The 24910-nt window shown below is 42.3% G+C and overlaps 1 protein-coding gene across 5 annotated transcripts; it reads right to left on the reverse strand.

Annotated features, from left to right (window-relative positions):
• Nucleotides 1-515: 515 nt before the first annotated feature.
• On the reverse strand, nt 516-21753 carry strip2 (striatin interacting protein 2). 5 transcript variants are annotated; one of them, XM_029495475.1, is made up of 22 exons: nt 21589-21753; nt 17458-17527; nt 16510-16591; nt 14445-14579; nt 14095-14215; nt 13113-13181; nt 12325-12431; nt 12087-12214; nt 11727-11915; nt 11133-11183; nt 8470-8702; nt 6974-7039; nt 6825-6888; nt 6334-6405; nt 6071-6145; nt 5795-5892; nt 5526-5652; nt 4603-4703; nt 4110-4176; nt 3914-4018; nt 3365-3569; nt 516-2453 (listed from the first exon to the last, which is right to left on the reverse strand). In XM_029495475.1, the coding sequence occupies exons 3-22, from the start codon at nt 16517-16519 to the stop codon at nt 2203-2205; spliced, it is 2274 nt and encodes a 757-aa protein (XP_029351335.1). In that variant the 5' UTR covers nt 16520-16591; nt 17458-17527; nt 21589-21753; the 3' UTR covers nt 516-2202. The 5 variants fall into 5 exon arrangements, with proteins under 5 accessions (XP_029351335.1, XP_029351333.1, XP_029351331.1 ...); XM_029495473.1 differs by having other exon boundaries at nt 11133-11138; nt 16517-16591; nt 21499-21753; XM_029495471.1 differs by having other exon boundaries at nt 16517-16591; nt 21499-21753.
• Nucleotides 21754-24910: the final 3157 nt, after the last annotated feature.

Here is a 24910-nt window from a genome sequence, read left to right on the forward strand (position 1 = left end):
TGTGATTGTACACACCCCTGAACAAATTCAATATTGAGTATTTGTCTATACTATACAGATATGGAAATGTGTGTAACAAAAACATATATATGTGCTGTAGTAACATCCATACAATGCTTTCTGGTCAAATACTGTACCAGATACAAGAAAACAGCAATTTTCATTGATTGTACAATTTTCAGGTAGAAAATAACATTTCTGTATTGCAAACCTTTAGTGGTTATTCAAATGAAGAACCTTGATATGACAGAGTAAACAACAATAAAATAAAAATAGGAAATGGCACTCAAATTTGGCACAGGATACCAAAAACATCTGAACTTGAAATGCAACCGACAAACAAGTTTTTGTGTTTAGTGACAGTCTATGTGCAGTCTATGCAGGAAATTCAGTGTTTCAGGTATTACTTTTCTATAAGAATGTAATGATAAATCTGTATTTACCACTACAGGTAGTGAGCTAGGTGATGGGAAGGAAGCTTTTTAAAATTCTTGCAATATATTATCTTCATTAACCTGAGAATCTATAAAGTATGCAATATCTTTTTTTTTTTTTCATTTTATAAATTTGGTTCTTGAAGAAGAAAAAATAAATAAAATCCCTTGTAACCCAATACACTGTGACTTTAAGATAAAATATACACTTCTAATTGTGCTGGAAACATTGTTTGACAAAAAAGCCATTCCAAATACCATACTGAAGTAGGAGCAGGTACTCAGACGAAAACAGTGGCCATGCACAATCCCACAGAGAAGCACAAGACTGAGTCAAAATAACTTTGCTATACAAAGATAATACATGGCAAGTTGCTGAGCTTTTGAACCAGCGATATGAAAAAAAACAGAAAAAACACAAAACCCCATGCTTCTTTTTTTTTTTCATCTGTGCTTATTTGATACATTTCCACGAAACATTTCACAGCTTTCAACTCAGGTAGAAGGTAGTCTCAGGTAAAGGTACAAGAAGGTTCACATGAAGACGCCAACTAGAAAAACAGCACCATTTGTGTGGATCTTTCAAGCAAGTGAGGCCTGCCAACGATGCCACTGGGGAGCTTATTGGTTTACATATTGTGCTGTTGTCTGGCAGATGAGGAGTGTCTCAGTGGGTTGATGCAGAGAGTTAAAATTAACCTGCAAACAGGAAGTCTTTCTATTCTGATCATTGCTGAGGTTCCAACCGTGTACATGAATAAATCCTGGACTGGATCAGTCATTGTGTGAACTCAAAGATACGGGCATTTTTTAAATAAACAAGGATTTTAGTATAGCAAATTAAATCTTCAGTTTTAAAAGCGATCAAATAAGTAACTACTACCGCTCTCAAAATGCAGTTTTTCAAGCAGATGCTGTTTGTATTGTGTTCCAAAAATTATTCTCTCCACTTGTGCACCATAACTATTTTTCCCCCTTTCTGTGCATACAAACATGTGTCATCCACAAACAAACCATACGTATATTTCTTTTTCCCTTTTTTTTTTTTTGGTGCTTCTATTTGGATGAAATTGCTTCAACTTATACTTTCACGATGACGCTTTGGAAACAATCCAAAGCGTCATCAAGTTTTTTTTCTTGCGAATACATATGAAAACCTCCCAAAGCTATCACACACAAACTACAACCCAAAGGTCTTTGTGACCAAATTAAAAAAGGCATTAACCGATTAGAACTCATTTAAATTTACATCTTCTTCCACAAAATCATGTATCATAAAATGTTTGACCACACACATTGATACAAATGAATAGGAAAACATCACTAAGAAGTCAGCACCAACATTCTATAAAGGGGGACATACAGTAAAAACTTTTCTTTTCTTTCTTTTGTGTTGTTGGATATCATGGGGGGGCAGTATAACTGGCCAAAACAGTGTCCTGCTACAGTGATACCAGATTTTTCATATGAACTGCTACCTTTATTCTTGCCTGTCATGTCCATGTGTGTTCACAGTAGTCATAGGCACATGTTAGTGGGGGATCTAATTGTGCCGAGCTGAAAGCAGGAAGCTTCACTTTCTCACCAACTTTGTGTCACCTGCCCCTTAATCTCCTCTCATCGCTGCATGAACCCGGTTGGCGTCCGCTTTCGTATCACCAATGTTCAGAGTGACCCCCATTCCTCCCTCCGGTTCTCCTCTGACTCATGTGACATCTCCAATGCCACGCCATGCCCACCCTTCTGCTCAACCCTCTCCCTCCCATCATTACGGATTCTGCAGGAGCCCCTCCCACTGGATCGGCTGGGAGAACACCTCTCTCTCCAGCCACAACTCGTAGCTGTAGTGGAAGTCCTCGGGCAGATCCACGCGCTGGCCCAGCACGCTCTGCAGGCAGTTGTCTACGGGTGTGAAGTCCCCGTTCTTGTTCTTGTCGTAGCGGCGGCTGTTGAACTTCTCTATGCTCTCCCGCAGGGCGCATTCCTCCGCCTGGAAGTCCCAAGGGCGAGCATCAATATCTGGGGTGAAAGGAGGGAACATTTACTCATCTGCAAATACACTTCAGCGTACACACTGATGCCTTCCACCCCATTTTTTCCTCTCACTCTCATCCTCCCCCTCCCTTTGCTCCATCTATTCTCTCCAGACCTCATGGTGACAGATCACTTGCTCTTCCGCAAGGGACCATGACCCTGAAAAGTCCCTCATTCTGTGTTGCTATGGCAACCCCATCCTGTTTGCCACTGGCTGTTGTAGCACAGTATTTCTTACACACACACACACACACAGTAGCATTTCAGAGATACATAAAAAAAAACATGCACATATCCGCCAATTACACAATTAGTATGTATAAACCTGAAATGTTCACGCAGCTCTGGGTGGATGTCTTTGTTCTATTAATCAGCCGTGTGTGTGTGTGTGTGTGTGTGTGTGTGTGTGTGTGTGTGTGTGTGTGAGAAGGTGGAACAGGGCTGCTGGGACTAATTAGCAACACAGCCACTTACTTTTCAATGACCTGAGAGGTTAAATTGAGTTATGGCTTCAAGAGAATGACAAATAAGGGTCAGAATGTGTTCACCATGATGGTAATGGAGGATGAGACTAATTAAATTGTATAAAGAAAGGTTGCAGACCAGCTTTTCCCCTTTCTTTGAATTGTGAGGATAATAATATAAATTCTTTTTTATTTTTTTCTAACCCCGATCATACATACCCACTTTTATGTATCATTTCCTCTTGTTTATTTTACAGTTGTTTGAACTGCATCCTCTCTGTACTGTTCTTAAGGAATATATTTGTATCGTGCATTTCAAGGTCTGTTAACGATTAAAACATACAAGCTGGGACTCATTAGCTCTACGATAGGTAATGGGTGAACATTTTAAATGTCTCATGAATCTGTTTTGCAGACTGATCTCTACAGTACCATTTCCATAGGCCCAGTCATCATTGAGCCTGTGGCGGACTTTCTGGTAGATGGCCGACATGGTCTTCATGTTGCTCTTCCTCCACTGGCGGCCAAGGTACTTGGTCTGGATCTTAAGCAGCTTGAGAACGTAGAGCTGCATCATGGCCTGTTTCACCTTCAGAGCTCGCTTCAGGATGGGCGCAGACTTGAACACCACCAACATCTGGTAAATATGTTGGGAAGAGGATGTCTGAGCAGAGGTATGCTACGAGCAAGTATCTCCCCAAACTTAAAGCATTTATTTTCCTACTTGCACTGACCCGTATCGTAGTCTAAACTTTTGTGCCAGTTCATAATGGAACAATTTATTGCCCAAAAAATGTTTGAAAATCGATTAGGTGATTCAAATGCAACAGAACAAGGTAAGAAAAAAACACGATTTGTAAGACTCAAAGCTTGGTCACGTCATATCCCAAGATATAATAGGCTTGTTATTTTGTACAATGGAGCATGTAAAACATTTCAGGCCAAAGCCAACAGGCTTTGCTGTGATTCAGGGTGACCCACCATGGTCCTAGAGTGCTTCCACTTGGTCAGTTTGTTCAGGATTCTCAATAGGTTGATACAGGAGAACAGGTTCCTCCAGCAGAACTGGTTGCTGTCTCCTGCTTCCTGAAAACACAAACAAACACATCAAGTGAGGTCCAGACTACATTTCTAGATGTTGCTTCTTCATTTCTGAAGAATAAATGTTTTGACCCACCAAGCTCTCAGCTGTGAGCTCAGGCATTTCATGGACCACGCAATGAGGAAAATCCAGCACACAGATACTATAAGGAGACGCACAAGACAGATTAAATTACCACATTATATTTTGTAACACCTCTCAAATTTACCCTAATGATTTTCCTTGATTGTTTTTATTGCTGATAATTTTCAATGGCAAAAGATGTGGTTATTTTTTGGTAGTTGACAGTTTTAGTTGAACAGTTTAGTTTAGTTGACTGAATTAACGCCCATAATACTAGGTTCCCGAGTGTTCTGTCAGAAACTATTTTTAATCTGCTTTAATTTGACCAATCTTGGCTCCATTTGGAGTGCCATCAGTGGGAATAGGAGCATGCTGCGGTGCGCTCTCTTTGGTGGGACACAGTGAGGTCAATCTTAGAGTTCAACTGTGTCAAACGACCTGTTTTCTTAAAAAAAAAACAAAACGAAATGTGTGTGACTTTTAGTGCAAGAGGCAACAATCCCACCTGTTTTTGGCACTGATGTAGGACATGATGTTCTGGTTGAAGAACTTGAGGATGAGTGGGATACAGTTGGCAAACACCAGGTGCTGGGAGACAATCTCAAACTGCAGGAAGAGAGGAGGTGGCACGGTGAAGGAGTCCGACAGTGAGAAAAAGAGCAATGGCTAAAATTTTAACTCTGCCTTTAATGATCACAAGCCTCATTCTATCCTTTATTTTACTTATTCCATATTACTAAGGCACATTTTAGATGTAATGGAGTAAATGAATCCTTCACCTCATCCCAGGAGATTAAAACTAGGCGTATTTCTGCTGTTACGACTCTCATGATCTCATATTTCAGCATTTAGTTGTCCGTGGTTATTAGTGCACCTTCTTTTCTGCATGCAGTGATTTAGCCTCAAAATCATTTGTTATAGTGCAGCATTTGATTGGTGGTCAAACAATATACTAATGATATGATTTCCCACAGCAGCTGCAACCTGCTGATGTGTCCAAATGCAATCTCATGTGGTGGCAGCAGAGGGAGCTTACACTATAACTGAAAACAGCATCCAATTTAAACATTGAGAAGGCGCGCCCCCATTTAGCAAAAGAGAGCACCTCCATCCTACAGTAGAAATACAACAAGATATTGAGCGCAAATCGTCTTCAAAAGTAGAGCAGATTTGAAAGCATGTTAGCTCTAACTGTGAGTCTGAGGGTTGTGCCATGACAAGAGGGAGGGGGTGGGGGTCCAAAGGTGGGGGAAGGAGAGATGGATGAAAAGAGGAAAATAAAGGCATGACTGACCGGATGATCAGGTGGAGGATAGAGGGGGAGGTGCATGGATATTAGCGGGTGTGTGCACTGGGGGGAGGCACGAGGAATAAAGAGAAGAAAAATGAAGGAAGAGAGGAAGGTGTGCATGTTTGTGTGTTTGTAACCTGATAGATATGGTTGAGTTTGAAGTGCTTGAGGAGCAGCAGCAGCAAAGCAGAAATAGCCTTAACAATGATTTCCTTATGACGATTCACATCGATCCCCAGCTTCATGCTCTGAAGGACTGTGATACTGGAGGACACACACATGATAGAGCTTTCTCTCAATAGGAGAAAAAAAAACAAAACACAAGCATTAAAAGACTTTAAGAGACGTCGTTCAGATGTACTATACGGACTCTGGGTGGCTGCAGCAGCGTTTCCACGGTACTTACGGCATCTCCTCGGGGAGCACATCAGCAAGAATGTTGATGGAGTCTGTTTTGGCTTTGGAGGTGGGAGCTGCAGCCAGCAGCAGCTTCAGGAGTGCAATCTAACACACAATAAAACACAAAAACAACAAGAAAATTTTAGAAACATTTAGAATTATTCAACAGGTCAAATATAGCTTAGATGAAGGGAACTCAATTGCTTTTAATCAGATTTTTCAAGTGATTTAAGTTAGGAATAAACAAATAAATAGACATTAATGCCGGTTAAAAGCTACTCACCACATACTGGGAAAGGTTAGGAAGCATGCCCAGGTACAGCATCTCTGCTGGTGTCTCCTCCACTTCCTCCTCACCCTTCACAGCACAACACATGTGACATTTCACAAAGCAGCATATTTTTCTCATCTGATTAAAAATTCATCACTTTAAATAATTTCTTGACATTATAAGAGGTTTGGAAAGGTTACTATTACCCATATAGAGGGCTATGTAATTCTTTATTTTAAGAATTAAAAGAAAGACATATTGATAACATTATTGACCAGAGTCATTGGACATTGCTGTAGCTCCTCCTCCCTCTTGATCTGGACTTCAGCAATAGAGACATATTTGTGCTGGAGAAGAAAAACATTACACAATTTCCATTAACAAAAGTGAAAGGAGTGTTAATTAGCATTGCAAACTGACAACGGCGGGTTTTTTTTTTCTCTTTAACTACAGGTGGTATGAATTTTTAACAGGGATCCCACTGTCAGGAGATTCAGCAACAGGGGAGTATTGATTAGAAGATCATAATATCAGAAAAAAAAATTAAAAAAATTACAGCCTAGTAGTAGTATGCCCATGCCAACAAGCTACGCTGCAGGACACTATCTTCCTTTAGAGCACTGAATATTGGCCAGAGGTATTTTCCACACTATGATCTGACATTATACAATCGGCCCTGGCTGTTGCTGGTATTAATGCATAAAACAGGCAAGGATAAGGAAATTCTTAAATGACTCAGAGATATAGAAGGAATGAAAAGCAATACCTGTTTAAGAGTCTTGACACTCTCATGGATGGGTCTGGGCAAGCCCACTAAGGTCTCTGTGTCACTGGAAAACAACGAATAGTTCAAGAAAGATGAAAACATTTGAAAAACACATTTTATGGACTAATTATGTCAGATAAAGTACCCACTTTCCCAGAGTAAATCCGATGAACTTGTTCCTACTGGTTTCTAGGAAGTGCTCGATGTCTTTCTCCCTGTGAATACACACACAGGCTGCAGTCAGATTTCGGTCCTCTATTCCAACACGCAACTAATGAGCAGCTTGGGGCTCAATACCATTGATTTATATCAATTAAAACAGAAACTTTGAAAATATTGATCTGCAGAGTAAGATGGTATAAACTCTACACTCACTGATATTGAGTGTATAAACTTTGCACTCATGGCGAGAGGGAATTAATTTGTGGTCTCCAACAGTGACCTTCCCTATCCCTCCAATATTTGCCTGTCAGGAGAAACCATTTACTTATTTGTAGTGCAGTATATAAAATCAAATATTTGTTGATTTTATTACATGGATTAATAGTCATTAATGATTGTTTTTCATCATCTTACTATTTCAATCCACTGAATCATTTCCGTTTCATTAAGTTGCCTAAACTGTTAAATAAATAAATAAAGAACTACATAAAATGTGAAAGTCAACTCTAACTCTAAAACCCCATTGATTAAAATATACACTAGAGAGGTGAATAACTGACTGTGTGATCACCTGGAGATGTCCTGTCAACAATTTTCTTTAACTATCGTGGTCTATAGAGAAATCCTTTATGGGCGGCAGGGCATTTTCATTGTAATACCACTGGTCATTGGGCGGCAGCATCCAGGTCTTATAATACATCCATGGCTCACACCCACACAAGCACAAACACATTAGCTTTGTCAAATCTCATTGGTCACACTGTGTGCAATGGGTTCAGATCCTCCTACTGCTCCGATGTTACCACAGAACCAAAGACAAAGCAATAAACAATTTCCTTTATGGAGAACCAGAATATGGGTTTGCTGATTCCAAATGCATTAGAAATGCAGAGCTATAAAGTGTTTGTGTCCTCTCTCAGATGCATAATTTATGTCCCTAAAGCAGCAGCAGTACCACCCTGGAGAAACATACAGGCTACTGTCTGGAAAACACAGATGGAGAGCATATTGCTGCATCACAAGAAGAAAACAAAAAAAAAAAAAAAACAAGAGATGATTTTAGATTTAGTTTTAACTTAACTCAAATGGCAGTTCAGAATCAGAGTGGGAAAGCGACACCAGCTGCCAGCCGAATGGTGTTAATCCTGGCTGTGAGTGGGAAGTTTACTCAACCCTAGTGGTCAAAATGGCTGTCGGCCAAACATAATTGAAGGTTTTATTCTGCGGACTAAAAGCTAAATGCAGTTAAACTGATAAAAACCTTGGGATAATTTTCAGGAGCTTCAGCAATGAATACCTGGATTATTTGTCATAGAAAGCTATTTGTAAGTCCTTTTTGTGTGCTCTAACACTTCCTTTTTGACTTTCAGGCCAGTACAACTTATGCAATAGTAAGAGAGAAATAAAATATATATTAAAAAACGTAAAAGGACTATTTGAAGCACCTTTCCAAATCCAAAGAAACAGAAACTGTGTTGTTAACCTGACTTTAGGGGCCCAGGGGAGGCCCTTAGGGAAGTTGACACGCTCTGTTGGGGGTCTGAGAGGAGGCGGCGGCGGCGGAGGCTGGATGATGACATCACGGTCCAGAGGATCCACCTCGCCTTCGATGCCACTGTCCGTGTCCTCGGGGTCCTCCTCCTCATCCCGGGAATCGTCGTTCTTGAAGGGGTCCCGCTCATTATAGGTGTCCAGGCTGTCCTGTTTGACCAGAGGCTGAGGGACAGAGAGGACAGGTGGTTAGAACGACACTCAGTGACCAACTCATCCTATATTTGAAAGTGAAATAACAGCAGCACATTCGTAAATCAACGGAATGACTTCATCAAGATCCACCATACAAGCCTGAAGCCAGAAAATGTTCAGGCTGCAGGACGGCTTTAAGTGTCCTGCACAAGATTATTTAATGACAATCCAAGCTTTCCTTCCTTTTATCTATCTACCTATTTTCATCTCATTTGGATACACACATCAAATTTGCGTGCCAACAGTAATAACCCACAAAATAATGTTTTTGGTTTTTTTTGTTGTTTTTTTTTTTGTAGACAAAGCATTAAAAAAGCTGCTGACAGGGATATTTCTGCTCTATCACATACTGAATGCAAGGGACGCATACTGTTCGAAGCCTTAGCAATCATAAAAGGTAAGGTAAACAAGATTTACAGAGTGAAAAATCCTGAAGGACTGGCAACTGAAATAGGAAACTCATCGTTCTGAGGAATGACGTATTAGACATAATTGGGAAGGTACTTTTTCACAAATTTGAAGGTAATAAGAAGAGAAGATTAGATGAATACTCTTACCATATCTCCCTGTTACACGCCTTGCATATTCATACCATTTAAGACCTGATCATGACCTCTGACAAAAACGAACCTGGAGATTACGGATATTTAAATCAAGCGGGGATTGCACATAGTCACACAGTCTAGATACAAGGTTTTGTGAAACAACAGAAGTTAAAACACCTATGTGGGTGCAGTTTCCCCCATTTAAAACCAAACTAAGATAACTGTTTCTTTGCTGTTGATTTATATTATCTGCTAACCAGCACCTGTGAAGCATGCTAATTATATACATATTACATATAGAGGAGCGGGTAGGCAGATTTATTTATTTTTTTTTTTTTTAACCTTTGCTTGGAGCTGAAATGAGCAGCAGCTGACTGTAGCCTCATATTTATCTTACATGGCAGTGGTATGACTCTAACATCTAAATTAACAAATATGTTGTCACAAACTGTACCTTGTTTCTTTTGTCTAGTAAAACGTTCCCTGCTGGAAACCACAGCAACTGCAATTACTAAACTCGGGAAGGGAAGGAAACTTCGAGAAGGGCAAAATAAAGTTGATGTCACATTTACCTTAACTGGGACAAAAAGGAATCTTTCCACAGCAACTGCAAGTAGCATTTCTAATTCACCTTAACACACTTCAAAAGATACAGGCAAGAAAATGCATAAGTCCATATAAGGCAAAGATTTTATATTTAGCTTTTATCTGCAAACAATCCAATTTCAGTCCAAGTGCAAAACACATGTTCACACACACATACACACAGTAACTCAGCTCAAACAAATTCTCTAATGAATGACTGTGGCAACAGTGCAAGCATCAGGCATGAGTAAGCGTTCTACACATTAGTTGAGCTAGTGCAGTTGATGCATGGTATGTCTGTGGGATAACTAATGCTGGACTAAGTGAGGAATATAGTGAGTGTATGGTGGAGGGAAGGGAAGGAGAAAGAGAGGTGGAAGAACTGTGTCATGAGCCATTCTCTATGGAGAAGCCATTCTCTGCTATGTGGGACATAAAGCTAGTGTTTTTCTATCAGGGTTAGGGGACAATGACATTGAAGTGAGAGGTGACGTGAAACCCAAATATTTTTCCAAGCAAAATAAAATATAATTTATATGTAGAAGACAGTCTTGATAAACTGATATTGATCTCACTTCATCTCCTCGGTGTATGCACTTCGATGACACTGTCCCGTAGTCCAGAGCCTACTGTGCAAGGTGATTTTTGAGGCCAAACCTGGTAGCAATGTGATGAAACTACAGGAAAGATGTCTGAAGTGTCTTTATGGGATAGTGGATAGTGACCCCTCTAGCACCAATGATAACAGCCAGCAAGTCAGCCCTGGCTCTCAAACCCCACACCTCCATACTGAGAAGGCCACAGTGGAGGAGGAGAGAGGAGAAAGAAATAATTAATGGAGAAGGGGGGAGGGCGGCAGGGGCCAATGTGTGGTGCTGGTGGATGATGGAGAGGGAGAGGGGAACAGTGGAGTAAGGACGGGAAGGAAGGAGGAAAGTGGAGAAGGAAAGGGAATAAGAGGAGATAAGGAAATGAGGATGGTTCTAATCATATGAGAGATGGTCAATGACAACAGAGGAAGCGAAAGTGGCAAAAAGAATTAAAAAGAGGTGAACATATGAAAAGGGTAAAATACAGACCATGTTAAATAGCTGCTGTGCAGATGAGATTGAATGAAAGGAGAAGCCAAGAAGAAACAAAAGAAAAGAGGAAGAAGGAGAAAAGAGGGCAGGTGGGCAGAAGGACAGGGGCAGAGGAGAAGAGTGCAAAAGGTCCAGTGCAACGCAGAGAGAAAATGCAGAAGGAAAAGAGGGAATTTGTGGGTAAAGACCTGCTTCTTGGAAAAGGGACTGTCTCCTTCCAAGCTATCAACAAAGGCACTCTGTGGGGACACAAGGAAGAGGGGCAATAAGAAACCACAGGGTAATTAAAGAGAGAGAGAGACTGCCCTGTCAAAGCGCTACAAGGATTCCCAAGGCCATCGCAGCACCAATATGACCCGTGATCACTGACCTACTACAAGGAACTGATGATGGTGGCACTTTTAGAAAACCTGACCCAGCAAAGAGTAAGAGCAGGAGTTACTGAGGGAGTTACATAGATCTACTTTACTAGAATCAGGTGAAGCTGTTCACTGCTACGAAGGCATATAATGGAAAAATGAGTCAGGTTAGCATTTATAATGCCATGTTAGTAACACAGTTCACTTACACTGTGGGGTTACAGGTATCAAAGAAACATTTGCCTTCTGTGTTACTGAGCTGGCACTATGTGTGTGAAACTGCACTGATAGGTGTGTGCGTGTGTGTGTTTGTGTGTCTCAGTGATGCCCCGACATTCACTTATTTTTGATGGCACGCTGCTGGTACACTCAAAATGTGTATATTTGCTGAAGATGGGGCTGGTGGGGTGGGGGGGTCTGTACCCTGCGGCTGCGGCGGCCCCTCTTTTGCTGCTGCTGCTGCTCGATGAGTTCGATGGCAGAAGCTGGTGGCGAGGCTGCTCTCATGGCTCTGACCACTTTGATGCTGTCCTCTGGTAGTGGAGGCAGGTTGAGACGCTCTCTGCCACGTACCTTCATCTCCTGGAGTTCCTCAAAACCCCCCAAAGTGAACTGGATAGAAGGATGGAGACAGAGACGCGACAATCTACTAAATCAACCTTTGATTTTCTGCACACTGCTGTAACATATGCGCCATTTGTGGACAAACACACTACGTTTACATCCCGCATGAGATCGGCGAGCTTTGGTAACACCAGAATTGATGTGGTTTGATCTACTAACCAGTATTGTCTTCCAGAGCAGCAGCAGTACTTTCTTCATGGGGAAATGTGGGGCATTCATGCTGCAGAACTTGGTCACCATAGTGAAGAGGAGCAAGGCGAAGGGCTCTCCATTGTACAGAGGTGAACCTGAGGGGTCAAAGGTCAAAGCCAATGTTTAGATTTTTTTTTATTTATTTTTTTTGATATATGGGTATAACTGTTAAGTACATATCCTCAAGGTAATAAATGCCACACACCTAACTCATTCTTGAAGGCCGCTCTGGCTGCCACCCACTCAGGTCGGTCGTCTTCTGTTTGTACTCTAATAGTCTCCACCATTAGGTACATGATGCTCAGTAACACTCTGCAAGGAAGATGAAACACACACACACAACTCAGCTCGATAATGTGTGTGTGTGTGTGTGTGTGTGTGTGTGAGGGAGGTATTTAACTGGTGTCCAGAATAATGTCAATGGGTCAAAAATGTTTACATGTACAAGAAACAATAGTGATGGAAGAGATGGTGAGTAACAATAAATGCTCGGTGCCTCATTTAATTCAGCTGCTGCTTTCTGCATTAAACACTTTGCTTTCGTTCAACAAAGCTTATTCACCTTATTCAAAATAACTATAGCTGGTTTTCAATTTGGCAGCAGCAATTATTCGCAAATCTACTCTTCTATCCTGTAATTAATTGTTAGTGTTCATCTGGGGAATGCACAGAGGGAGATTTATGCATATGGGACAGTGTGAATGTGTCGTTGTTGGCCTATTTTGTCCAAAAATCGATTCCATTAAAACAAAAGTGACAGAGGAAAATGCGTGTGAGTGAGAGGGGACAAAGAATATAATTACATTCTGAAGATTAGGGGTGTGTACGTGTGTGTCCTCAAAAGATTTGTAAACAAATATTTGTGAAATTGAACAATTCTGATCAAAAGCGGGAAGACAGAGGTGAGAAAATTGAGCACACATACAGAGATTTTTGTACGACACTTGTCAGAGAAAGGGGGGCGTGCAGTGAGTGAGGCATTATATTCCTCACCGGAGCTCTGTGCTGTCTGCAAGAGAGATGGCAGGCTTCCTCACTGCACTGCTGCAGGCCTGGCTGTTACTGCACACACACACACACAAATAAATAATGGCATTACTTCAGTAGTTATCTGAGGCTGATGAACCAGTCTGCACATTCAGCCAATCATATGCACAACAGATGAGAATATACACATGGCAGCCAAAGAGAAACACTAATGGCATTAAGATAAAGATTTGTATCACCGACAGTGCGTGCATTTGCCTGAACGGCTTGCTTGCAGTGATTTGCTTTGCAGCCTGGTGATAGGACAGACTGTGCCATTATGCCTCCGAGCAGCTTATGTAACAACAAAGAGATGCTTGAATCCCCAACTCAGGCTGACACCGGCAGCAACGAAGCTGACTTCAAGGAGGGGCTGCGGCACCGCGTCCTCAACGGATGGTTTGAAGCGCAGATCACGGACGCTGCGATTCCTGTATTCTTGGATTTCACTCACTCCATGTATTTCTAATCCCAAACCCCCAGCCTCCTCTAGTTTGACTGAGCCCTTCTTGTTGTAGAGAGGAGAGGGAGGATTTGGGAGAAAAAAGAAAGAATGCACTGAGGGAGCTCGACTTCAAAAATTGGGGGGATGTTGCAGGAAGTCTGATCTTATAACAAGGAAAACCACATAGTTTCTGTCGGTGCCTGAAGCCACGACCTTTCAGCAACATGCAACCTGCTGCCAACGGTGTGAAAGTTGGGGTGACAGAAAGGACATAAAATGTCTATCCTCAATTAAAGCCCTCTTCATTTATTGTTGCAGACCTCCCGGATGGAGAAGCCAAACTCTGGCATACTTGACCTTTTTCAATGTGAAAGTGTACCGATGCAACGTTGATGGTATAACAGTAATAGTACTCTTAATCTTTCTTAATCATTATCATTATCGAAGCAGTTCAAGTATTTCATGTGCCTGATATCTCCAGCATGTTCAGCGTCTACAACTCACTCGATCTCCATGCTGAGTAGCTCCAGCAGTGCCGTGAAGATGCCCATTTCGTAGAGGAGGAAGATGTTGTGTCTGGACCAGTGGAGCACATCTACCTCTGTGTCACACTCATCAAACACTCCTGAGGCGCAGCGGGAGGAAAACGGGACACAAAGAATGTCTTTTAGATTTCAATATTTGTCATCTTTTTAGTTTGCATTTTACTTTTTTACTTTTCAAGTCCATGAATGGCCTGACACCACACTGTATTTTCTGTCACATAATAGGAATGTGACTTTTCCTTCTGTGAGGACAGAACATCGGTGGCGAGAAAAGCTTGCGGCCGGCTGTGACACATTGGGCCTGCGTACCCTGAGCCAGGTAGAGAATGGCCCTGGCCACTTTCAGCCTCTTGTCTCTGTCGGTCACCTCCAGCGCGTCCAGCAGCCTCATCACGTACGCCCTCTGCTCCTCCACCGCCAGCTCGATCCACCGCCTGCCTCGAGCTCCACAGAGGACACAACAGAACAGTGTTCAAGGTTAGCCTAAAAGGCGAAGTTACTCTATAGCCATTTGTTTTTGTTTTTTATGTTCTGTTTGTTTTTGTTGTTTTTTTTGTCTATTTAAGTGACAAAACAGTTACACATTTCATCATAAGCCAAAGTAATTTTTTCGGCCTGATGCTGGCCTGGACTGTCATCATGTTTTAATGCGTGGGTGTATACATCCAGACAGACGCCTGCTTTGATCTGTCTGTCATTAGTTCTTAACATCGTGTTCAGCAGCAGCTTTAGAAATAGCAAGAAGCTAGAGGAGTGCAGAAGCATGCAGAAGACTGATTAGTGGCATCATAAAGAGATGGATATAAACTAGCAATGGCATGAACGTCTAACGTAGAAGATCTCCAACTACAACAAAGCAAACAGCGGAAAATGAAATGCAGGCATTCGCTGGTCAGGATTTTCTTCTCCGTCTAAGTCCTCTATTCTTAGACTTTATTTGATTGAGTAGTCCTTAAGAGGCATTAAGCAAAGCAACATCATGATGAGTGGAGTCCTGATCTTAAACTTCTACCAGAGCCATATTTCTCTACAGTGATTAAATGAGACGTGTGGATATAATCACTGTAATTTATGTGACTGGCCGATTGGCTTTTTATGTGCAGTGGAGAAGAACACTGGTGCGTCAACTGTCAGTGGCTGTGATATACACACACTCACACAAAGCACCTTTGACGGCTAACATCCAAAGCTCACTGAGCACACACAGACGCACACATAAAAAGCCTGCAATGCAAAGACGCAGCTCTGTGTGCTATCTGTGTAAAACAGCAGCCATTTAATCCTGCCATTTGTTACAACTCAACTTGGAGAGGAGGGGTCAGATAAAGAATGGAGCTCGTCTTGCTTTTTAAGGTATAAAATCTACAGTGTGATGTGCATCACAGAGTCTTGAGACCTTTTTGTCAGACATAATATTTTCAAAGTGACCCTTCAGTCCCAAAAAAACAGATTTAGTTGAACTGCATTATTTGCATTTCATCAAGGACAGTGATGATGACCGCAGAAGTTTTTTTTATTTCATTGTGATGAATATTATTTTCATTAGAGATGACTCTGTACGAAACATTTTGTTCTGGCTTATCAACTCAAGAAACCCTGAATTGAGGCTTCATCTCACCAAACTGACGATAATGCCAAGTTAGAAGTTGGAAAAGCCCCTTTGTTCTTGGTACCCGATAATTAATCCCATAGCTGGGATTGGCCTTCCCATCTGTGTCTGTGGGAAAATTGATTCTTTGTAGAGCTTAAAAGGGCAGAGCTTTGATGTGCCCGGTCACGCTCACCTCACACTGGTCAGCTTTCAAAAACCACGACAACAAAGTGAAGAGCAAACTTTGGCTTTGGTTGCACTTCTACGGCGAGAAAACCGAGCTGAACACATTGCTTTCACAGCTTTTAGTGTGAAGTTGAGATGCGTGCACAGGGGCTAGAGGAGTGAAATGGTTTCAGGAAAACTGTAAAATTACAAGCTGGCATTAAAATATTCATCTATAACCACCTGTAATCGTACACATTTTATGCTGTGTGTACAATGTTGGGTAAGTGACCTTCAGCGTTTCACTTAAGGCCGCTCTTATCAAGCAGCAAAAATGGGGCCCAGTTCAGAGCTACAGCTACACAAAAGCTCTTGTTGTGTCAGTCAACAGAAGGCACACTGGTGGAGGAGCTGTCAAGGTCCCCGTGACAAACACCAGCAACAACAGGCAGCGGCAGCTCCAGACTCTGGGCTGTGGACTCCTGTGTTCAATGAGCCAGGGTTGTTAGTGTGTGGACTTGTTTCTCTCCCTACGAGGCGGTGACAGAGAGGGGAGGTACACACCAAGCACCCTACAGGTAACGCGAGTCCATTAAGCAGCGTCTCTCTCACACACACTTAGTACCATGGCTCCTGAAGTCCTCCTCAAAGTAATCCCTGTTCAGCGCGAACTCCAGCTCCTCTGTGTAACTGTAGAGCTCTGCGAAGAGAACAGCACAGGATAACAGCTGAACACGCTCGCTGACAGAAAGTTATTTTCTTAATGGGTTAATCAAAGCATACATGGAGTAATTTACATGGTGCTGCTTCTGCAGTACGACTGTTTCATTCTCCCCCTGCTATTTTGACGTTTCATATATCAAGCCATTTTCCAACAAGTCAAACAATTCGTCACATTGTCATCCATCTCCTTCTGTTCTCACAGTAGTCATCATTCTCCGGCCCCGAGGAGCTGTCGCAAGAAAGCTGCTCAGACTGTGTGTGTGTGTGTGTGTGTGACTAATATTCTTGGCAAATCAGCTGCTGCTTACCATCTACCATGAGGGCAATCATTTTGACTTTATATATCTGCTGGTGTTTCACAGATCTCTCTGCACATCTCCTGGCCGTGAGATAGTAAAAAGGTTGGTGCTTAACTGTGCTCTTGAAATAAAGTAAAATGAGAAACGTCAATCATATACCATTTATTCATCTTTTGGCTATAAGTCACGTATGAACTATGACCAAACAGACAGATGCTGGGAGCCATTTAGCAGTTCTGGATGTATAACCAGTGTTTAGATTAGTCATGCAATGTGTCCTCTGTCTGGAAAACATCTCAAGACCAGGACATTTTGTTCTGCTTTTATCTTTTATCTTGTTTTTTTTCCCCTATAACTTTATAACAGCTGAAGGAGGCCTGAGCAATGTAGATGCAGAATCAGTTTTCCGATCAATCTTTACGCCAAGCATAAACCAGAGTTATTATTGCAATCCTTTTCTGGGTGGAAACGGTGGTTTCATATCGCAGTTGTAATCAACAAGAACACATTTCTGTTGTGAGTTGAGGTTGATGGTTTCTGTTACCTGAGAGCTCAGCAGTGAGCGTGTCCATGTCTCCATACTCAAACTCCAGGTTAGGAGACTCCATGGAGCTCTGTGCAAAGCAAAACACACAAACATGTGTTATAATATGACACTGAATGGAGTTACTCACACACACCTGCACTGACAACCACACACCAACTGATACTCAAACACACAACACGCTATTCATATTTTGTAACCTTCCACCGGTGGTCACACACCGCCCACACGCTCTTCAGGTTCGTTCACAGCTCATAATGTGCGTTTGAATGTAACGATTGGCTGCTGGATCTCCAGTCATTTACATTTTTTGCTCTCAGAGCCTCTTATCCAAGGCTTCTCGTGGTCTGAGGTGCTGTGTGGGCCCTGTGGATACTGCTGCTGCTTCAACCACAGTGATTGAACCATGAGAGGGTTTTACCCCTAACAGAGTGCTCCATCCAGCTGGACCAGCAAAGCAATAACCCGCAGCTCCACAGCAAGAAGTGAGGACGGGGAGGGTGCAGCAGTTCAGGACAGATTAATTGTATCCAAGTAAAGGGTCTCTTGACTAATGGGACAGGCTGCATTGAGAGCCCTGTGAGCATACACTGCTGCATGCAGTTGCACAAATGCACCTTTTTCTGGCGATTGTTGCGTATTCAAGCCACTGTGAGCCAGACTGAAATGTCTTAGCTGCTGTTGGGTGGAGCCTCCCTTCACCTTAACGGCATCAAAGTATGTTAATTATCCCAAAGTACAACTGTGCCTGAGAGTAGCCTCGTTGTTTTTTATTAACTCGCTGACCGACTAGAGTGCATACACATACTGCGAAAAAAGTACACAAAGCGAGAACAACACACATATAATCACACCTCACTTAAAGCATGACTATATTGCAAAACAAACAGCATATGCATTATAAACCAGACGGAGCTGGCAATGCGACAGTCACAACAAAGCTCGATCAAGGTCTTCTCTATATGTCTGAAGGTCTGGAAGACATAAAGTCATGCGTGATCATGTTATATCATGCGGTATCATGGTATCTATAGTGAAACTAATGTGATCACTATCTAGGACAAAAAGGAGCCTAAAGTGCAGTAAGAGAATCAGCCTGGTGACTGGAGCATCCTTATTTTCCGTGCCTTTTATCCTTTGGGAGGATGTGAACTGATGAAACTTCCCTACAAGGATGATTAAGGATTCATCATGTGCTAATGAAAATTTCCGAACGCAGCTGACAGCACCGGCAAACTCCAAACTCATTGTTAGATGTGTTTAACCCTGTGAAAACGGCCCCGAGGGCCAGCTGAAGACTGTAAATAAGGATGTGATCTGAGTCAGCCATCCGGATTAAATAACTGCTGTGTGCTGTCACGTCACTGTCTCCTAAAAATACCTGCAACCACCAAGTCAGCGTGGACTGAAATACACAGGCTGCCAGACAGTGGATGGTTTATGACACGGAGTCAACGTAATGTGATTCGATGTCATTACTGCACTTGTAAACCAGGAAATGAAAAACCACTTGGGAAGTCAGACGATTCAACAAAATTACCCACAACTCTGAGTGCGAGTAATACAATCCCGTGGGTGTTTACGGCCAGGTGCAGCATCACTGTCATACTGATGCTGCACTCATCGTTCTGACTGACTTGTACATTACACACAAAGGTTAGCAAACTAATGCGTAAACCAAACCATTAGTCCTTTTTATGGATTACAATGCAAAGGATGATCCCTTGTTTTAATCATAAACAGTGTAAAGTTTGGTAACAATGTCTTCAGACCCTTAAAAATGCAGAGCGTGACTTCTTTTTTACATCACTGGAAAAATCATCTTTTGCAGCAGCTGCTCAAACGATATTATACAATCTCCAGATAACCATCTGTGCATCCCATCTGAGCGGCATTAATCCATGCCCAATTTAATTTAAAACAGAAGTGCAAAGTCTATTTTGTTGGAAGGCAAAAATCAATGGCAATAAAAACAGTGAATATGACAACAGGTTCTGTTTTATCATGCGAGATCAGCTGCTGTATTTTCCCATGAGAGTCATGCTCAGATATACAGTAGCCATTACAGACCTGTTGGCTGATATCATCACCGCTGCAGGCAGACAACAGAAACATCCCTTTCATCCTGCTGTCCAGAGGTTCAGCTCGTAGCACACAGGGCGAGGAATTCTCGGCGCTGTTCAATATCGGCTAATGCGTGGAATGTCTTTGAAAATCAAACGATTATTGTTTTAATGCACTAAATGGCTGGCAGTTGTGAGAATTCCCTATAACAGCTTCCTCAACCCCGAGGGGACATCTTCAACAAGTCCAACCAACAGGCCATCAGAGATAAAGAAGTCAGAAAAAGCTCTTATCTGCCACATCACCCTCTTTCATTTATCCTCAACCTCATTTTTATTACAGTATATTTTCTGAATGTGACCCAAAGACCCCCAACATCTAATGGTGAGCTCTCCTCATTTTTAAGAAATATAACAGAGGGGGCTTTCGAATTTAAAGCTGGTGAGGTCATGATGTTATCGAAGCTTGCAGTCAGTGAAGGATTGACAATCACCTGGGGAGACTTAGTGAGCGCTCTTTCAAAAAGCCAATTGAGATGTCTCTTTAATCTCCACGATCATCAACACAGAGAACCCTCTCTCTTTCTAATCACCAAATCCTCCTCACCTCCTCTCCCTCCCCTTCCAGCTCCCCCTCTCTGCCGGCAGCTGATAACGAAAGCCGTCCTTGGTCCAAACTGGCACAGCTGCTGTTCCAGCACACTCTGCACCACATCAGTGTGCAAACACTGGGCACAGCGTCAGGGCAGACCACCACCCCCCCCCCCCCCCCACTCCTGCCAACATATGCCACATAGGACAACAGACGACGGACGATTTACATACATGAACGAATCCCACCTGAGGTTAACTTCACCCAAAGGACAGACGCTGGATCCAAGTTGTAGTGCAGCGAGGCCAGGAAGCATCAACATCAACACATGGCTCTGACATGAAGTGCATTCAGCATCCGTATCCTTCACCCGGTTCACCATCACCCCCTGAGCCAGAGGGCGGTCAGAGGAATATGCTCTAATTCCCTCAAAACCACTCAGTGTGCTCACACAAAAGGTGGGGGTGTTTACAGACTAGATTCTGACCCCGGATGACAGCTTTGTCTGACATATCTGGGCTGAGCACCCAGTCGTTTCACTGCTCCCTTTATGAGAGTATAAATTATAGCTGCATAGCACTGAAAAGCCCTCATCAGTCATAATGCAAGCCACTCATCTACAAAGAAGAGCAGACTTACAGGTCCATGTTTCAGAGGGCGACTCCAAACTGACTTCAAATCACATCGCAATTATAAACTTGACCCGCAGTACGTTTCTCACTCTGAGCAGGAGAGACTAGAAAGCCCAAGTGACACTAACAGAAAAGACAGAAAGCATTTCAGAGTTTAGTGGGTTTTCTTTCAATCAGCTGATCAATAATCTGTTTAATGTCAGTTGGGCGGTGAGGCAAAAGTCATTAAATCAGATATTCACGGCCAGATCTAAAGAAGCCATAATCAACCAATAGATTCATCCGCGGGCAGGAGATAAAGAAAAAGATGTGAAGATTTGCAGCTTTCCTTTCTCACATATTTAGGATGTGGGTGTTGTGATGGAGGGGGAAATGACCATAAGGGACTAGACAAGCTCTCTGAACATGGAGTGAGTGCTCTCTTCAGATGTGCTTGGTGCTGCTGGTGTGTCCTGACAGCAGCAGTCACATTTCACCACCTGCATCGACCACGTTGAGCTGCACCGTCGGATTACTGCTGAGTTATTTATAGGAGCCGGCTGCCAAAATAACACCTCGGTGTCTGCATGCATGCATGTGTGCACGCTGTCATGCCAAGACAGAGACTCACCGCATGGAAAGGACATTCAGCTGGTGTGAAAGCTCCCCAGCAACAACACACACACACACACACACACACACGCACGCGCTTCCAGTGCGCCCCTGCGCTATAAGCTTCTGTATCTGACCGCACGCAAACGCCTCTCAGATTTACCTCGGACTCCTTCTGCTGATCCTTGAACACATCTTTGCCCCTCGGCCTCTGTCTGTCGCCGGTATCGTTAAGGTTATTAATGTTAGGTACCTCCATGTCCTCCGCCTGCATCCTGCACGGTGTCGGCGCGGCTCACTTCCTCCCCCGCGGCTGGCGCATAGCGGTCCGGCGGAGAGCTGAGACTGCACCGCACCGGGAGCGGCATCGACTCCGGAGCTTTTTATATCCAGCCGGAGCTCCGGAGCTCAAGTTGAGGCTCTCCTCCTCCGCCTCCTGCAACTCCAACCACCCATCACAACTCAAGCCCGTTTGATTCGCTGTCCCGGTGCGCCCCGAGAGGGCGGGGTTAGAGAGGCTGACGACAACACCAAAGTTAGAGGCGATATTAAAGATACGTCATCAATAACAACAACAGTAGAAATAATAAACGCTAGATTAGATGTTTCTGGCCTAAACAATGATATTAGAATCAATGAAAATTTTAAGGTTGTGAGTAAAAGTATTCTTTAACTTTTTATGTATTTTGCATCTTTTCAAATTGTCAAATTGATTTGACTCAGGAATGAGTGGAGGGAGGTGGAGATGGAGTCTGGGACTAAAAGTGAACAGGACAAACAGGAAACCAGATCCACATCTGTTCTCATCGTTTGTTGTTGTTATGACGGATACAATGAATTCAGATGTGCAGTTGTCGTTTCAGTGAGTTTTTGGCTTAAAAAGGATTATTGTTAAATATACAAATGTGAATATTTCAACATTATCACAACAACTGTATGCCCTGTTTGTCCCTGTTGTGGAGTCAGATGAATATTAACAGCTGATGACAAACATTTCACCGGTGAAAAATAAAGGGAGCCAACTACAAAATGAATAAAAAAAAAAACGAAACAAAACATTTTATCTCTGAAAGACTAGATTATTATGCTCTCAAAGCAACATGTAACTATTGAAAATAATCACTTTACCAACACACACACACCCCTGACTGTGACAACCACTTAAGATGACATGATTGTACAGTGACATGTAGGTGTGAGCTTCAGCTGGAAGTTGACCACCTGGCAGCACAGCAGGGGAGCAAGTTCCTGATTAAATTATTTGCTGGCACAGGAATATTATTAGTCGAGTCTGACAAATGGAAATCCTGTGAAACAGAACGAGATTAAAATGTAACACAGCTTTCCAGGACAGAGGAGAAATGTCACTCACTAACACAGGGGGAAATACACACACACACACAGGCTCCAGAAACACTGGACAACATTTGCAACCAGTTTCTAAAAAAAATGGTTTTGGCTGTATTAAAAAAAAAAAAAAAAAAAAGTCAGATAGTAATATAGATTTTAAATAACCCTGGTGGCATCAGCAGGATCGGTGTTTGACTTAAAACTGATCCAGATCCACAAGGTGCTCTTTAAAACACATCCTGTCACAGTACTTTTATGAATGCCAAACATTTGTTGAAAAGCAAGTTAAATATTTAAAGCGCCGTTTGCTTTGAACAAGAAAAACTAGTTTTTATCTCTGCCTGAAGTTTGTCAAACCGTGCTTTGCATTTTAAGGATTTAAAAGGGAAAGAAGAAAAAAAAAAAAAAAAAAAAAAAAAAAAAAAGCAACCAACTACATTACACAACTTATTCTGTCGCTGTGTGTATTTGCGTGTGTCAGGAATAAATAAAGGTTGAACTGTGTTCATGTCAGACGTCCCAGTCTGACGGCTCAGATGAGCTCATCCTGGCTGTGACAGACCTCAGCAGCTGCACACATACACTCCCTTCCCCCCCCAAACACAACTATGCAAATCAGTCCACTGTAAGATCAGAGAGGAACAACACACACCAAACAGTGTCATAAGGACAAAGCTTGTGATAAATTATTGAATAGGACCAAATGTGTTCGTAGAAATCAAGTACAAGTACAATGACTGGTTACAATTTTTTACATCTTTATTCATTAAGATTACAGAATTTTTTAATTATTGCTCATCATCTACTATTATCACTTGCAATATTTAAACATAGTTTTTTTTTCTTTATTAGACAACTTAAAACATGTTGGAGAATTTTGCCAGTTTTGCGCTGTATGAGGATTTACAACAATAAATACAGGAGTTGATTCTTCTGTTTACCATCCTATACTTTTAAAGGTTGTCATATCTGCATATAGTAGGTATATACATATATGATGCTGGTGTCTTCCCCCACCCACCCAATGTGTTGGTCAGCTTACCACTGACAAAAAAAATAAAATTCAACGGTTTCTCCCCCTAACGCACAGGCTAGGATCCTGAGGCAGCTGTTGATGAAGCGACCATGGCCTACGAGAAAGGATGTGTACAAACATGTAAAGACATTCAGACACGCACGCAAGCTGTAATCACCTCAGCTTACAAGAGATCATATGCTCTTCGACGCACATTCACACTTTCAAAAACAAAAAACAAAAAAAAGGGGAGGGGGGGTGTAAGACTTAGGAACTACACCATTAACAGGTTACACTACTCTGAACAGCACAAGGAGACAGAGAAACACACAAACATTGAGAGGGCTGAGCATGACTTTGAGGTTGTTGATACAGTATCAGATCTTGTCAGTTCACTGTGATGCATTAACGCACAGCAGACTTAGATGAGAGGTTCCTATACATTTTTTTTTTTTTTTTTAAATGGCATCAATCTTAAGTGATGTCAAACTATTCCTGTAAAGAAGCTGGTTTGATGAAACATCTTACTGTTACACCAAAACTAAGTTGCAAGAAATATGGAGACAATTCTAGGCTACTTGAGTATAGCAAGAGCATTTATCAGACTGATGAAAACTTTTTGCAGGACTTCCAATTATTGTCCTAAAGTGATCAGATGCATTTCTATAAACGGTACATCTTCAGATGGATAATAAGCAGCTGGAAATGTGTGTTTAAACATCAGATCTCAGTGCGCGAGTTGAGCTGGCAGCGTTTCCCAGCAGGCTCACAGTGGACACTGGCTGGTTCAGGTGCAGACAGAATGGGTAGCTGTGGGGTGCACTCAGCTGTCTGGTGAAATGACCGTCAAGACTTTCTCATTTCCACCGTCGGGTCAGCTTGAGACGACCGCCCAGCTCATTAAAGAAAAGGATCAAAGCCTCTCAGGTGTAGGGAAGAAGAAACTAAAATAGATCAGGGATAATGTGCCAAGTTTGGAGAATTTAGAAAAATAAGAGCGGGGGAAAGAAAAAAAAAAAAAAAAAAAAAAATTCTCACTTTACAGGCAAATGCACATATAACTTGCTGAAAAGCTAACTATGTTTCTTGGTCGGAGCAAAAATATATCATGATGGATGTCAGAGGCCAGATTCTATTGGTGAGCTGAAGCCTTTGATTGCACCTCCGAGTACCTAAGAGTTGTGTTGTGTTGTGTATGGTCAGTACAGTA

This window comes from Echeneis naucrates, chromosome 23 (genome assembly GCF_900963305.1).
Source record: "Echeneis naucrates chromosome 23, fEcheNa1.1, whole genome shotgun sequence".
NCBI lineage: Eukaryota > Metazoa > Chordata > Actinopteri > Carangiformes > Echeneidae > Echeneis > Echeneis naucrates.

Excerpts from the sequence above, each read along its gene's own strand:
- strip2 (XM_029495471.1), bottom strand. The coding sequence starts at position 21,609 with ATGCAGGCGGAGGACATGGAGGTACCTAACATTAATAACCTTAACGAT. Across the intron at positions 11,916-12,086 it reads TGCTCTGGAAGACAATACTG|TTCACTTTGGGGGGTTTTGA; the intron begins GTTAGTAGATCA and ends CCTTCTATCCAG. Across the intron at positions 7,040-8,469 it reads CCCTGGGCCCCTAAAGTCAG|GGAGAAAGACATCGAGCACT; the intron begins GTTAACAACACA and ends GTGTATTCACAG.